The sequence below is a fragment of the Danio rerio genome, chromosome 17 (genome assembly GCF_052040795.2).
Source record: "Danio rerio strain M-AB ecotype USA chromosome 17, GRCz13ab, whole genome shotgun sequence".
Taxonomy (NCBI): Eukaryota; Metazoa; Chordata; class Actinopteri; order Cypriniformes; family Danionidae; genus Danio; species Danio rerio.
The window spans coordinates 5,022,501-5,037,989 of record NC_141037.1 but is presented as its reverse complement, the minus strand read 5'-3'; the positions used below and the strand labels follow the sequence as shown (position 1 = coordinate 5,037,989).

The window sequence follows — 15,489 nt, the reverse complement described above, 5'->3', positions numbered from 1 at the left end:
CATCTGACCAAACAGAGAAGAATTAGATTATTTGACCAATCAGAGCAGAGCAGGGGCATCTGAATAATCAGGGTAGCCTGCCACCACAGCTGGAAAAAAAATTCTAGAGGGAACACTGTATGCATATATGCATATGTGTGTGTATATATACATACACACATATGCACACAGTTAAACTCAGAATTAATAGCCCTCATTTGAATTAAAAAAAAAATAAAAATTTTAAATATTTCCCAAATGATGCCTGATAATATTTTTTCTTCTGGGGAAAGTTTAATTTGTTTTATTTCAGCTAGAATAAAAGCAGAATATAAGCAAATTTAGACATTTTTTAAATCCATTTTAAGGTCAAAATTATTAGCCCCTCTATATTTTTTCGATACACTGAGACTCTTAAAGTTCCTTTACCATTCCTTCACATCTGCAGTTGACGTCAGAACAGCAGAACCCGTTGCTCCTTAACAAACGTCGCATTAGAGCTAGTGTTTGAATGATTCTCTTGCGTAATATCTAAAGTGATGATTTTTAAGATTGTAAGGCTGAACAGCATTAAATGCCATCAGTCTTCAGACATTTCCCAGTATTTCTCTCTTGCAATTGGGAGATCACAATAATTAACCCTGAAAAAGCAAAGCAAACACTAGCAGATTACTATAAATACAACACTATAACAGAGAGGGAGATCAACTTAGAGAGTCACTTACCTGATTTATAATGATTTGATCAGCTATAGTTTGAAATGTGCGCCATTCTTCTCCCATTAGCCTTATTATGCGGTCTCTGTCGCCATCTTGTGGCAGAACGTCAACTGTCTTCGCTCTGCTCAGTATAACAGGCTGATGGACGTGAGTGTGCTAATAGTGAAAATAGGCACTGTTCTTATAAATATACTGCATAGTTGCAATCTAAACAACTAAATTTCCACCTGAAAAAGCCTCAAAAGTACATTATGTTGCCCAACAGATGCAATATTTGTCAAACTGTAGTGAGTTGTTTACTCTTCTCCTTGTCTCTATCTATGTGGGAGGAGTAATACACAAGGGTAAAGAGGCTGTACGAGGAGTGCTGTTATTGCAGAATATCGCATGACTATAAGATTTGAGAACCAGACAGTACTATATATATATATATATATATATATATATATATATATATATATATATATATATATATATATATATATATATATAATTTAATATATAAATTGTGATACTTTGACGTAGATAAAAGCAATAGTCTTTTTATATTATCTTAACATCTTATATGTTATCTAATATAAACATTAAAAAATAAAACTGACAATAACACAGAAAATGAAAACATTAGAATAAAAGCTAAATCATTTGATTTATAGTAAAGCTTTTGTTCAGTTGTATTAGTTGTAGTAAAGTGCAGAAACTCAGCTCATGTTAAGTTATAGTCTTCATCTGAAACTCCTCCTGGTTGTGTTCGCAGTGAAGAAAATATTCCCTTTGAGTCACAGAACCGCTCTGGGCTGCTAAACATTGCATGTTTGTGGTAAACAGGAAGGATTTTGCTGTCATGCACAAACCACACGCTTTTGATGCATTTATTCAAACTTCTACACAAATGACTTACACAAATGTTTTATTCATGATGCTAAATCTGTCGTGCCCAAATCCTCGGGGTTCATTTGAACTGCACAAGTCCACCCAGTCATTGAAACGCAGCGAATCTCCCAGCATGCAGCACTTACAGTACATGCTCATCAGATCCTGGAAATGAGTTCAGGTCTTCTCAAAAGGGATCTGTTGACTTCCTTCAGTGAGCGACATCCTGACACAAATACAAGATCACACTGTTTACAAGACTCGTTTCAGTTTATTATTTGTATATTATTTTTTATACTTTTATATGAGCATTTTAAAGTGTTTTTTTTTTTTCAGAATTTTATGTAAACCCAAGAAGATTTGGTGTTGTATAGCCTTTTAAAGGGGACCTGTTTTTGCAAAATGTTAGATAAGTCACTGACGCCTCTAAAGCAGGGGTGTCCAAACTACGGCCCGCAGGCCATCTGCGGCCCGCAATCAGTTTTGTGGCGGCTTGCGAGGCTTTTTATAAATATCAATAGAATCTGGCCCTGATCTATCTATCTATCTATCTATCTATCTATCTATCTATCTATCTATCTATCTATCTATCTATCTATCTATCTATCTATCTATATATATATATATATATATATATATATATATATATATATATACACACACAGTTGAAGTCTGAATTATTAGCCACTCTTTGATTTATCTCTTCGTTTTTAATTATTTCCCAAATGATGTTTAACAGAGCAAGGAAATTTTCACAGTATGTCTGATAATATTTTTTCTTCTGGAGAAAGACTTATTTGTTTTATGTCGGCTAGAATAAAAGCAGTTTTTAATTTTTTATGAACCATTTTAAGGTCAAAATTATTAGCCCCTTAAGTCTTCAGAACAAACCATTGTTATAAAATAACTTGCCTTATTACCTTAACTTGACTAGTTAACTTAATTAACCTAGTTAAGCCTTTAAATGTCACTTTAAGCTGTATAGAAGTGTCTTGAAAAATATCTAGTCAAATATTATTTACTGTCATCATGGCAAAGATAAAATAAATCAGTTATTAGAAATGAGTTATTAAAACTAATATGTTTAGAAATGTGTGGAAAAAATCTTCTCTCCGTTAAACAGAAATTAGGGAAAAATAAACTATATATATATATATAAATATCTATATATTATATGTATGTATGGGGGGGAGGGGTGAAGGGGGGGTGAAGGGGGTGAGCTCACAAATAATGTTATATAACTCTTTGAAACTGACCCTTTGATGCTAATCTGGTGACTGTCGCTTTAAATTCAAATGAGATTGTGCTCTTTTCAGAAAGAGGGCGGAGCTACAAATGCCTATGTGTCAGCATAGTGGCAGACTCAAAAACAAGACTAACGTTACCTGTCTAAAAAAATGTGTGGTGTTCGTTTGTGCTTCATCTAAAACTCCACATTTATAATCCTCTTAGTCGCTGTGCCCTATTTTAACGATCTAGACGCAAAGTCTAAAGCACATGACGAGAAAGCATTAAGGGCTTGTCTGAATCCACTTTTGCTATTTTAAGGATGAAAAAATACATTCTTTGCCACAGCGTGTTGTCTAACAGGGTTGAGCTTATTCTCTAAATGAGTTTTAGGTCTGTTTTGAGAATAAACCAATCAGAGTCTCCTCTCCCATTCCCTTTAAGAATCAGTTGCGTCATGCCATGGAGCATTTGCTATTTACATGGCGGACTTTGTAAGAGGAAAAACTGAACGCTTCACTAGAGAAAACAGTTAAACAGAGCATCTGCAGCACGAGGATAAAGAACGAGTCTCCTCCATTCAGCCTCTTTACTTTCACTTTCTCTCTTTTGTGCATAAAGAAACAGTGTTGTACACTCTGCTGAAGACATCCATTAGCCTACATATTTATTTTTGTTTGTTAAGGTCAAAGATTTGTTTCAAAACTATTTCTAAATTCAGTTCTAATTTCCAGCAAATAAATAAAAGAACAGTAATAACGAAGTGTGTTCAAAAAACTGAGTTATATCCAAACACGCATGCTGTGTGCCATATGGTCCAAAATCTGACAGGTGGCAAAAGCTAAGCCCGTTTTTTTAATAAAACAAATATAAATTTGCATATAATAAATAATACTATTAATAATAATAACATTATACCAAAGCAAGTTGTCGTCAATAAACTGAAAAAAGTCCCCTGGATGAAGAAGGCATGGAGGCGGTGGTTTATATATTGATGTAGAAAATGATCATTTTGTAATATTGAAATCCTTTAATTCTTTTTCATTTGTAAAGATATTTGTGTATTGCTGTACGTCCTGTGTGCTTTAAGCAATGTGTAACCGAGGCGCAAAATGAACACTCTCTGCGCTGGACTTTACACCTGCTTTGAGCTGCTCTATTGCACAGTTTTAGTTCCTCAGAATAGCAATGTGCCAACAATACGCCTTTTATCATATTGTACTTGTAGTTATAGTACACAAAATTCTTATAAATTACATTTAACTATTCCTGGAGTATGTACGGTAAAACAGCGTTTTCCTCCTTTGGCCCTACAATAAGGAATGAAATGCAGAGTGTTATCATATTAGAAACAATTCCATCTCTAAATATTTTTAAAAGTCTTGTGAGAAGAGAATCATGTGACTGTTTTGTGGTATTTTTGTATCTGAAACGTTTTGTTCTGCCAAATTTGGCCAGGACCCCCTGCAGAAGGGATGCATAATATCTAAATGGATAATTTCTGGTAAAATAATCGCATTTTAAGCTGAATACTACTGTTTTCATATATAACTAGTAAAATATTATGTACTGTCATTATGGCAAATACAATAATTATTAATTAATTTTATTTTCTGCAACTATGAAAAAATTTATGAATGTATGTATCTATATATATATATATATATATATATATATATATATATATATATATATATATAATTCTATTTTATTTCATTAACAGTATTTATATGATGCTGCTTTTTTCAATTTAATAACTTTATGCATTAATTGATTTTTTATTTGCATGACCCATGTGCATACCAACACCCAAACATTAAGTACCTGCCAGCGCTAAAGCGAGATGCAGTTCCTCGCGCAGTATTTCCAGAACATCACTGACTCCTTTCTCACCCTGAAGACAGAAACATCAGTAACCTCATATTAACACACTGCAAGAAAGATGAATCAATTTAAAATTGTAAGGAGAGCACATATTTTTTTATTCATTCATTTATTAATTTCCTTCGGTTTAGTCCCTTTATTCATTAGGGGTCGCCACAGTGGAATGAACCGACAACTTATCCAGCATATGTTTTACACCAGGGGTGCTCAACCCTTTTCCTGGAGATCGACCTTTCTAAAGAGTTCAGCTCAAACCCTAATCAAACACACCTGTATCAATTAATCAGGACCTGAACAGCACTTGATAATTACAGGCAGGTGTGTTTAATATGGGTTGCATCTGTAATCTGCAGGAAGGTCGATCTCCAGGAACAAGGTTGGTCACCCCTGTTTTACACAGCTGATGCCCTTCCAGCTGCAACCTTATTCAATTCATCTGTAGCGCATGTGTTTGGACTGTGAGTTGAACCGGAGCACCCGGAGGAAACCCATGTCAACACAGGGAGAACATGCAAACTCCACACAGAAATGCTAACTCGAACCAGAGACCTTCTTGCTGTGAGGCCACAGTGTTAACCACTGAGCCTCCAGCAAGTTGCCTTAAAATATTAAGTTGAGTCAACCTTTTTTATTTTAATGTAGTGCAGTGTTTCTCACTTGGCATGCAAGCGCCCACAGGACAGGTCTGCCAATAAACACAGCCTTCGCTCCCAAAGCCAAAGCCTTCAGCACATCTGAGCCCATTCGAACCCCTCCATCCATGAACACCTCCACCTGTCCTGCTACAGCCGCCACCACCTCCGGCAGAGCATCAATCTGACACAAATACAAACCAAAAATATCATTATTATCATTTCAATGTATTGGGTTCTGTGTGAAAATATTCAATTGTTCATTTTCTTTTTGGATTAGTCCCTTTATTAAGCTGGGGTCACCACAGCAGAATGAACCACCAACTTATACAGCATATGTTTTACGCAGCAAATGCCCTTCCAGCTGCAACCCATCTCTAGGAAACATCCACACACACTCATTCACATTTATATACTACGGACAATTTATCCTACCCAATTCACCTGTACCGCATGTCTTTGGACTGTGGGGGAAACCGGAGCACTCGGAGGAAACCCACGCGAACGCATGGAGAACATGCAAACTCCACACAGAAACGCCAACTGACCCAGCCGAGGCTGGTCACAGGTCAGTGTTTTGTATCTAATAGTTTACTTTTGTGGCAAGTAGTTACGTAATAAATGGGTTAATGTACATCTAGTATGTCTCATACAATCTTGTCTGACTATATTATACCAGAACAACCAGCTAAATGTACATTATTCCATACAAATATAGTTAAGAGCAAAATTATTAGAAACATAAATATATATTTTCAAATATTTCTCAATTGATTTTTAAAGAGCCATGACACCCCCAACTTTAGGTTTAGGTCCACCTCAGAATTTTTTCAAAAGATGCATCATAATGGGTGTGGAGCTCTTCGAGCAAAGGGCAGGAGTGGGCGTGGCCAGCAGAGCAGGGGAGAAGCAGGGAAAGCGAACAACTGGTTTCAGTCGGCTCAAAAAATGAGACACAAGCAGTGAGGAGGCGCATGATTTTATAGTTTACAAAGTTAAAATGCAAAGAAATAAACAGTAATTTAAGCCCTAAAACAATTTATATCATTATAAAGATAATCGTGTTCATATAAACACTATAAATGAGGAACTCAGTGCAGCAGGTCTCTTGCCCTGTCTATTTCAACCATTAGCGCTGTTGGTAATCTGGAGGATTTAGACGAACACTGCACCTTCCCTTTCACCCAGTCATCAAGGTAGGATCTCACAGCTTGGCACTGGCAGGTCTGCCTTGCCTTCGGAAAGCACTTGCTCTCATGAATAATTAAGAAGCCAGCTCTCCTCATAAGATAAGAAAACTCAGCTTTGAATAATAACGAGAAACCGTCGCGTCATCTTTGCACTTGCAGTTTTGCGCTACGTCACCTATTTTGATCCGCCCCAAAAATCATTTTAAACCCAGAAGCTGAAATTATCTGACAAAAGCTCCAAATTATTCAGTTTTTCCAACAATTACAGCTAACAGGTGCTAACATTGTCTTAACTGATGCTCAACACACACCAATCTGTTAACATCTCAAAAAAAGTACTTAAGGGTTTCGTGAACCTTTTACAGAGAAAGTCTTCATTGTTTTATTTCGGCAACAATAAAATGTTTTTTTTTTTTTTTTTTTTTACAATTTTAAGGTCAATATTGTTAGCCTCATTTGCTTTTCCTAGTAGGGTATATGCTGAAGTATGCTAAAGGACTTTTATTTTGTCGGTAACCTGGGTTAAGTGCTTCTGGTGAACTGTATGTCATTACAAAATTGGCGCATTTAACCGTTGTGTGGTGTTCGTATTTTTGAAACTCAGCCAGTGTTCATGGGTCTGATGGACCCGCTAGAGCAGGGGTCACCAATCTTGGTCCTGGAGGGCCGGTGTCCCTGCAGGGTTTAGCTCCAACCTGCTTCAACACACCTGCCTGAGTGTTTCGAGTATACCTATGCTGCGTCCCAAGTGGCACACCATACACTATGCACTCATGCATATATGTACTTATGCACTTACAACAGGATAGTATATGTATGTAGTGTCGTCCCAAATGGCACACTAATGTTTTTTTACTAAGCAGAAATTCAAACCGTTTCCCTAATGACGTTTGACGGTTGCCAAATCCGTGAAATAAACGACAGAATTATCAGATAATACCTGCCGTGAGTATATCCGCATTCACCATTGGGAGGCGCTATAATCACTCTCATAGGAGAACTTTGCTTTCACCATCCAAAATAAATAAAGTTATCCAACATGTGCACCCGATAGCTCCACCCCTTCCGCTACGTAAGCAAACCTACTGCCGTTGAGTGCTTGAAGTGTCCATCGTTACACACTTCGTTTTACCGGCTGAATGAGTGCATCATCCGGGTAATTAAAGTGCACTCTTTATTTTTAGACTTTTCAGTGTGAACGCACTACTTACACTATTTATACTACAAAATGGCATAGAATAGTGCATAAGTATACGATTTGGGACGCAGCTCTAGTAAGACCTTGATTAGCTTGTTCAGGTGTGTTTGATTAGGGTTGGAGCTAAAATCTGCAGGACACCGGCCCTCCAGGAACAAGTTTGGTGATCCCTGCGCTAGAGTTTTGGCTTTCCAAATGAACACTATAAAACAATATTATGTTAAATCACTCAACAAATGTTTATTTTAACCCAATTACAAGCCATATGCACAGCAAAAACGGTTATTTTTCCACTTTACCTTTGTTAGATCATATTGATGAATTAATGTGCTTCTTGTTTCTTTTTTTATATATATATTAATGTTATGAAAAAAATAAAACCCACAGATTTGTTTTTATGTATTGTTCTCACCCTGATCATGGACATCATCATCAGAAGCTCCTCTCTCTTCCACAATCATTTGCAAAGCCCTCGCAGCAGATAATCCTTTGGCCATCTTGATCAGTTTTGATAAGCAACCACATTGGCAATGTCTTTTCTATAGTACTATGCCCTATATTCACAGATGGGACAGGGTATGAGAAAATAAAGCTTGGTTCCCGCAAGAGAGAGAGGGTAAAATGTGCGGGAATGTAAGAGCAGACAGTGTTGATAGTTGTATTTTCAACAATGTTGCAACTTTGTGCGGGAGCAGGAGGGGGAGGGGAAGAAAACAGCAGCACCAGAAAGGAGGAAGACAGAGTGTAGGAACACTGGACCTACACTTTCGAGACTATTATTAGACCTGGGTCTAGTGGACCCGAACACCTTGTATGCAATGTAAATGTGTGGGGGGAGGTCTTACAGCTGGCCTCTTTGTGTTCCTTCTTGACTTGAATTGTTTACCTAGGTGCATTACCACCGTTTTTGTTCTAGTACTTTAATTCGTTGCTGAATAACCAATCAGAGCGATGCCCTGTTTATATATGTTTTACAAATTAAAATTTGTATTTAATATAATTGCAGAAATTACAGTAGGCTATTTCACATTATCATTGATCTGCAGCTATGGTCAAATCCTGTTCATAGAAAAGTTAGTTATTACCACTTATACAAAAAAGGCCTATTTATGTGTATAAAGAGTCTGTTATTTAAACGATATGTGAACAACTTGTATTGACCTTATTCTCAAATGCGGAAGTGCGCCTGTTTTCGCGATTGTCTTAGAACTTCCGTTTCAGTCGCCTATGGGAGAAATGACAAGGAATAATAAACGGGAAAAAACGGTCAAACTACTTGCTTTACAAACAAATGTTTGCATGACTATACAGACCAAGTAGAATAATACAACAAGGAAATATCAGTTTGCAACATCAAACAGCGAAACGAGCAGTTTTTAATGTCTAAAAATGAATGGAAGTGAATGAGACCGGAAGTCTCGTGCCAAAAAGATTCAAAAGGCAGCGCCCGCTCGTCGGCGTAGAATAAGGTCAATAGCTTTACTTTGACATTTCCTCGAGCGAGAATGACGTCGTCTGCAACTTTCTGTTGTATACCACGCCGATCAAAACGAGTACCGTTGGTTCCATTTGGCAATGGAGACACAAGCCTGACAAAGGTAACCAGTACCATACCGCACTGAACTAAACCGTACCATTCAGAAATGAGACATTAGGCCAAAGGCTGATTCGGATTCTGCGGTCATTGAAAAATTATGGATTTATGTTTTTCACAGAAAATAGGCCAAAGCCAGCAAATTTCAGGTTGAAAAAATAATTAATTGTTTAATTTTTCTATAGAAAAAAACTGAAAACAGGTCTCACAGACCCAAACACCATACAAGGCTTAAGGTCTGTTTTGAAAATCAGCGATCTCCACTGGCTGAGTGATATCCGACATGTAGTGGGTCTCAGAATGTACACGAAGCACTGCATTAAATTTCCCCGCCATGTCTTTAAAATATGAACATTTATTTTACCCCAGTATATTCAATGGAGCTTCTGCGCTAGCCTGCCGAGTAAACAACTTTTTTTTTTTTTTTTTTAGGCTTGAGCAACTAAATGAATGTCAAAGTCTAATTATATTTTAATTACATTACAAAATCAACGCTGTAAAAGAAACCATATAAAATGGAAAAAAGTCACATTAACCCTTCACTGGAAGTTTATCAGGATGGGATGAAACAGTAGCTCTGCATAATTACCCTAACTAGCCTAGTTAACCTAATTAACCTAGTAAAGCCTTTAAATGTCACTTTAAGCTGTATACTAGCGTCTTAAAACATATCTAGTCAAATATTATGTGCATCATGACAAAGATAAAAAAAAAAATCAGTTATTAGAAATGAGTTATTAAAACTATTACATAATGCAAACGTGCTAAATAATATATCTTTATTAAACAGATCTTACAATCAAATAATAAATAAACAATTTAATCATTTAAATTTCTAATAATTCTGACCTCCACTGTATGCTTTTACAACTGATCATATCACTAGTACCGGCACATAATAAAGACTACAGAACATTCCAGAAGGATCAGCCTCAGTAAAATCATCTCAGCACTAATTATATGAGCAAAACTGCAGGATCTGCAGCCGCTGCTCATCTCTTGTCTGTCTATATATATTTTTTTCGCACTCATCTGATCCTCTTGAGTGCTCTTGACCACTGTGTGCTCATAAAACCTGAGGCCGCAGCCAGACCTTTGTTTCTCTGGTTGACCATCGGCTGTATTTCACACACCAGAGCTGTGTTTAGTGGACTAGAGAGGGTTGGTGGGTCTCTGGAGGACAATCGTGCCTCATTTCTGCACACTTACGGTGGCCGGGACCCCGTCGAGTTGTCTTGCTCCGTGGTTTGACACAAGTATTCCATCCACGCCGTACTTCAATGCTTCTTTAGCGTCTTCAGCTGAAATGCAAGATTCACCATTAATGTGTTCATCATTCTACAAGAGAAAATCTAGCCATGCAGAACAGCCAGAGAAAACCTAAAATTAAAAAGAAAGGCTTTAATATGTTGCTAGTTTGACTTTGAACTCAGCTAGCACAATTTAGCATGTTGCTTCTACTATATATATTTTTTGTTTTCTTAGCAGCTCTTACCATGTTTTAGAAAGTCAATATGCTGCTAGCATGTAGTTATCATGTTGTATGATGTTGTTTTAGCATTTAGAACAACTTCAGTATGCATTTGCTAACATGTTTTAGCATGTTGCTCGTATATTTTCAGATTCTTAGCAGACTTGGCACATTTTACCATGATTTAGAACGTCACTATGTTGCTAACATGTAGTTAGCATGTTGAATAATGCATTTAGAACAACTTAGGTATGCATTGGCTAACACGTTTTAGCATGTTGCTATTTCAGTTTCTTAGCAGACTTGGCACATTTTACGAACTTCTATGTTGCTAACATGTAGTTAGCATGTTGTATGATGTTATTTTAGCATTTAGAACAACTTAAGTATGCATTGGCCAACATGTTTTACCCTGTTGTTGGTATATTTTCAGATTCTTAGCAAACTTGGCGCATTTTACCATGTTTTAAAACTTCTATGTTGCTAACATGTAGTTAGCATGTTGTATGATGCTGTTTTAGCATTTAGAACAACTTAAGTATGCATTGGCCAACACGTTTTAGCATGTTGCTAGTATATTTTCAGATTCTTAGCAGACTTGGCACATTTTACCATGTTTTAGAATGTCACTATGTTGCTAACGTGTAGTTAGCATGTTGTATGATGTTATTTTAGCATTTAGAACAACTTAAGTATGCATTGGCCAACACGTTTTAGCCTGTTGTTGGTACATTTTCAGATTCTTAGCAAACTTGGCACATTTTACCATGTTTTAGAACTTCTATGTTGCTAACATGTAGTTAGCATGTTGTATGATGTTGTTTTAGCATTTAGAACAACTTAAGTATGCATTGGCTAACACGTTTTAGCATGTTGCTAGTATATTTTCAGATTCTTAGCAGACTTGGCACATTTTACCATGTTTTAGAATGTCACTATGTTGCTAACGTGTAGTTAGCATGTTGTATAATGTTATTTTAGCATTTAGAACAACTCAAGTATGCATTGGCCAACACGTTTTAGCCTGTTGTTGGTATATTTTCAGATTCTTAGCAGACTTGGCATGTTTTTCCATGTTTTAGAACTTCTATGTTGCTAACATGTAGTTAGCATGTTGTATGATGTTATTTTAGCATTTATAACAACTTAAGTATGCATTGGCTAACACGTTTTAGCATGTTGCTAGTATATTTTCAGATTCTTAGCAGACTTGGCACATTTTACCATGTTTTAGAATGTCACTATGTTGCTAACGTGTAGTTAGCATATTGTATAATGTTATTTTAGCATTTAGAACAACTTAAGTATGCATTGGCCAACACGTTTTAGCCTGTTGTTGGTATATTTTCAGATTCTTAGCAGACTTGGCACATTTCACCATGTTTTAGAACTTCTGTGTAGCTAACATGTAGTTAGAATGTGGTATGATGTTGTTTTAGCATTTAGAACAACTTAAGTATGCATTAGCTAACACGTTTTAGCATGTTGCTAGTATATATTCAAATTCTTAGCAGACTTGGCACATTTTACCATGTTTTAGACCTTTACTATTTCTAACATGTAATTAGCATGTTATAGGACGTTGTCAACATTTTGTGCATTTGCATGACACATTGCTAGCATATGATTAGCATGTTTTTATAAAATTGCTTGCTAATGTGTATTACCATGTTGGTAACATGCTTTAACATGTTTTTTGTGATGTTTTAGAATGTTGCTAGTATATTTTTAGTTTCTTAGCAGGCTCTTACCAAGTTTTACCATGTCATAGAACTTCAATATGATGCTAACATGTAGTTAGCATGTTATATTATGTTATTTTAGCATTTAGAACAATTTAAGCACGCAATGCCTAAACATGTTGCTAGTATGTTGTTTCTTAGGAGCATCTTACAACAGTTTCTCACTGGGCTCTTAACACATTTCACCATCTTTTAGACCTTTACTATGTTGCAAACATAGTAGTTAGCGTGTTGTAGGATGTTGTCAACCATTTTAGAATTTGCATGGCACATTGCTAGCATATGATTAGCATGTTTTATTCATATTGCTTACTAGTTCATATTAGCATGTTAACAACATGCTTTAACATTTTGCTAGTGTATTTTTTTTATTTTTAACCAGGCTCTTAGCACATTTTACCATTTTTAGACCTTCACTGACAATGTATTGAAGGACATTGTCAGCAGTTTTTTTTCAATTGCATGGTATATTGCTAGCATATAATTAGCAGGTTTTATTAAACTGCTAGTTTGTATTAGCATGTTGCCACTATGATTTAACATGTTACTGTCATGTTTTCACATGTTGATAGTATATTTTCAGTTTCTTAGCAGATTCTTAATGACAATTTGTTTTAGAACTGTACTAGCATGTTGCTAACATGTAGTTAGCATTTGAACAACATTTTCAAAAAAGTTTTAGCATTGCTAGTATAGGATTACCATGCTTCATCACATAATATGTATTAGCATGTTGCTAACAAGCTTTAACATGTTTCTATCATGTTTTAATATGTATTTATATTTATGAAACTATGTTTTCTTAGATGGTTCTTAGCAGCTTATGTTTTAGAACTTTCCTAGCATGATGCTAGCTAATGTGTGAACACTTTGTAGAACATTTTTCACAGTTTTAGCATTTTAATAAGTTGACACATTTCTAGAATAGCATTAACATGTTTAATCACATTGTTTGTATGTATTAGCATTTTGCTAACAAGCATTAACATGTTTCTGTCATGTTTTAGCATCTTGCTAATCTATTTTAGTATTTCAGCAGTTTTTTATTGCGTTGTTACCATCCCTGCTGAAAAATCCAGCTTAAACCAGCCTAGGCTGGTTGTCTGGTTTTAGCTGGTTGACCAGCCTGGTTTTAGAGGGGTTTTGGCCATTTCCAGGCTGGTTTCCAGCCATTTCCAGCTTGGGCTTAGCTGGTCAGGCTGGAAAATTATCAGCCAAATCCAGCTAAAACCAGCTTGACCAACCTGGTTTAAGCTGGATATAGCTGGTCTTGGCTGGACTCCCAGCTTGGCTAGGCTGGTCTAGCTGGTTTTAGCTGGTCATCTCCCAGCCTGACCACCTAAGACCAGGCTGGAAATGGCTGGAAACCAGCCTGGAAGTGGCCAAAACCCCTCTAAAACCAGCCTGGTCGACCAGCTAAAACCAGCCAACCAGCCTAGGCTGGTTTAAGCTGGATTTTTCAGCAGGGATGTTTTAGAAAAGTACTTTTATTTTGTAGTATGTTGCTAATGTGTAGTTAGCGTTCTTTTGAACATTGTCAGCAGTTTTACCATTTTAATAACAGGGCATATTGTTATGTTTTAGGATGTTGATAACATGTTTTAACACATATATTTAAATGTATATTTACGTATTCAGTCATTTAGAAACACTTTTATCCAAAGTGACGTACAAGTAGCATGTTGGTATGCATGTTTTATACAGTAAATTCTTTATTGTGTAATAGCTTTTAATGCTGTTCGCCTGTTTAATCATGTTGTGGCATGTTAGTAACACGTTGCTAGTTTGTTTTAAACATCAATAATAATCATATAATAGATAATAATTATAATAATAAAAATGTTAATTTGTTGCTAACATGTTTTAGCATGTAACAGTGTGTCGCTAGCATTTTTAGTTCATCGCCTTTAGTACTTAGCCTCATAATTGGAGCAACTCTGATTCTGTTATTTTTCTGTTTCTTGCTTTGTGAAGCTACTTTAAACAATCTAACACTGTAGAAAAAAATATATACCTGACTTTAAAGCATCTTCAGAAAACATGAATCTGCTTTGCATGTGGAGTAATTTAATTTCCCCAAGTCCTTTCAGTTGGAAAATGTCCCAAAAAATGATGAAATGGCGTTTCCCTTTGAGCCGAGGCCAACAGGAAAGGATGCACTTTTCAAGGAAAATTATGTTCCACACATGAGCTAAAATGACTAATGGCCTCCCCAATTACTTCCCCCCCCTCAACACACATTTCTGAGTTTGTCAGAGACAGGCATTAATATCCTTTGGTCTGCGCCAAAGTGAAGAATCTTTACTTTTGCTCTTTCATTTGGAGAATGTGCTGTTTTCCAGAGCCAGAGAGAAGATAAAGGTTTATCTGAAGACACAATAACAGCAGTAAAGCTTCTAGACGTGTGTGTGATAACCTCAGCGCTCAGACTTTCCTCCCGGCAGATAAATGACACCTTATCTGTGATTAGTTGGCCACTGCTGACAGACGAGCTAAAACGCATGCTTTATTGTGATTACATTATACAAATCATTTGTTCTGTATCAGAGATATCGAGGATGCCATACTTTTAAAAATACAACTTCAGTTTAAAACTAAAACATTGTTCTTTTAATGGCATCTGTATCATTTTTATAGCCAATAGCAGATTAATAGCAGCAGTTAACAGATTTTCATGATTTAACTATATATTTTCCTATATATTAGGGATGTGACAAGATCTCGTATGACAAGATTAAATCCCAAAGGAGATTTCTAGTCGCTGCGAAAAGTTGTCTTGTGAGTTGTGATGTTATGATGGAGCGTGAAGGTGAAATTAGCACAAAAGATTGTAGGCAGGATTGGATTTGAACCGCACACCAAGTGCTTTGCACACATCTGGCAACCCAGGCTGCCCGTGTTCATGTCACTCATTTGCTTGGGTGGGTGTGACGTAACCGCCTTTTTTTACCGGAGATCAGTGGCTGCCGCGCTCAATAGA

The 15,489-nt window shown here is 36.3% G+C and overlaps 1 protein-coding gene across 2 annotated transcripts in view; it reads right to left on the bottom strand.

The window, feature by feature from the left end:
* Positions 1-1,556: 1,556 nt before the first annotated feature.
* hao1 (hydroxyacid oxidase (glycolate oxidase) 1) overlaps positions 1,557-15,489 on the bottom strand; it is a 33,187-nt gene continuing 19,254 nt past the window's right edge. The window contains 4 exon segments of one of the 2 annotated variants that reach the window (NM_001083542.1): positions 1,592-1,797; positions 4,623-4,692; positions 5,340-5,498; positions 10,506-10,597. In NM_001083542.1, the coding sequence (NP_001077011.1) occupies positions 1,730-1,797; positions 4,623-4,692; positions 5,340-5,498; positions 10,506-10,597 (389 nt within the window). In that variant the 3' untranslated portion in view covers positions 1,592-1,729. 2 annotated transcript variants of the gene reach the window in all.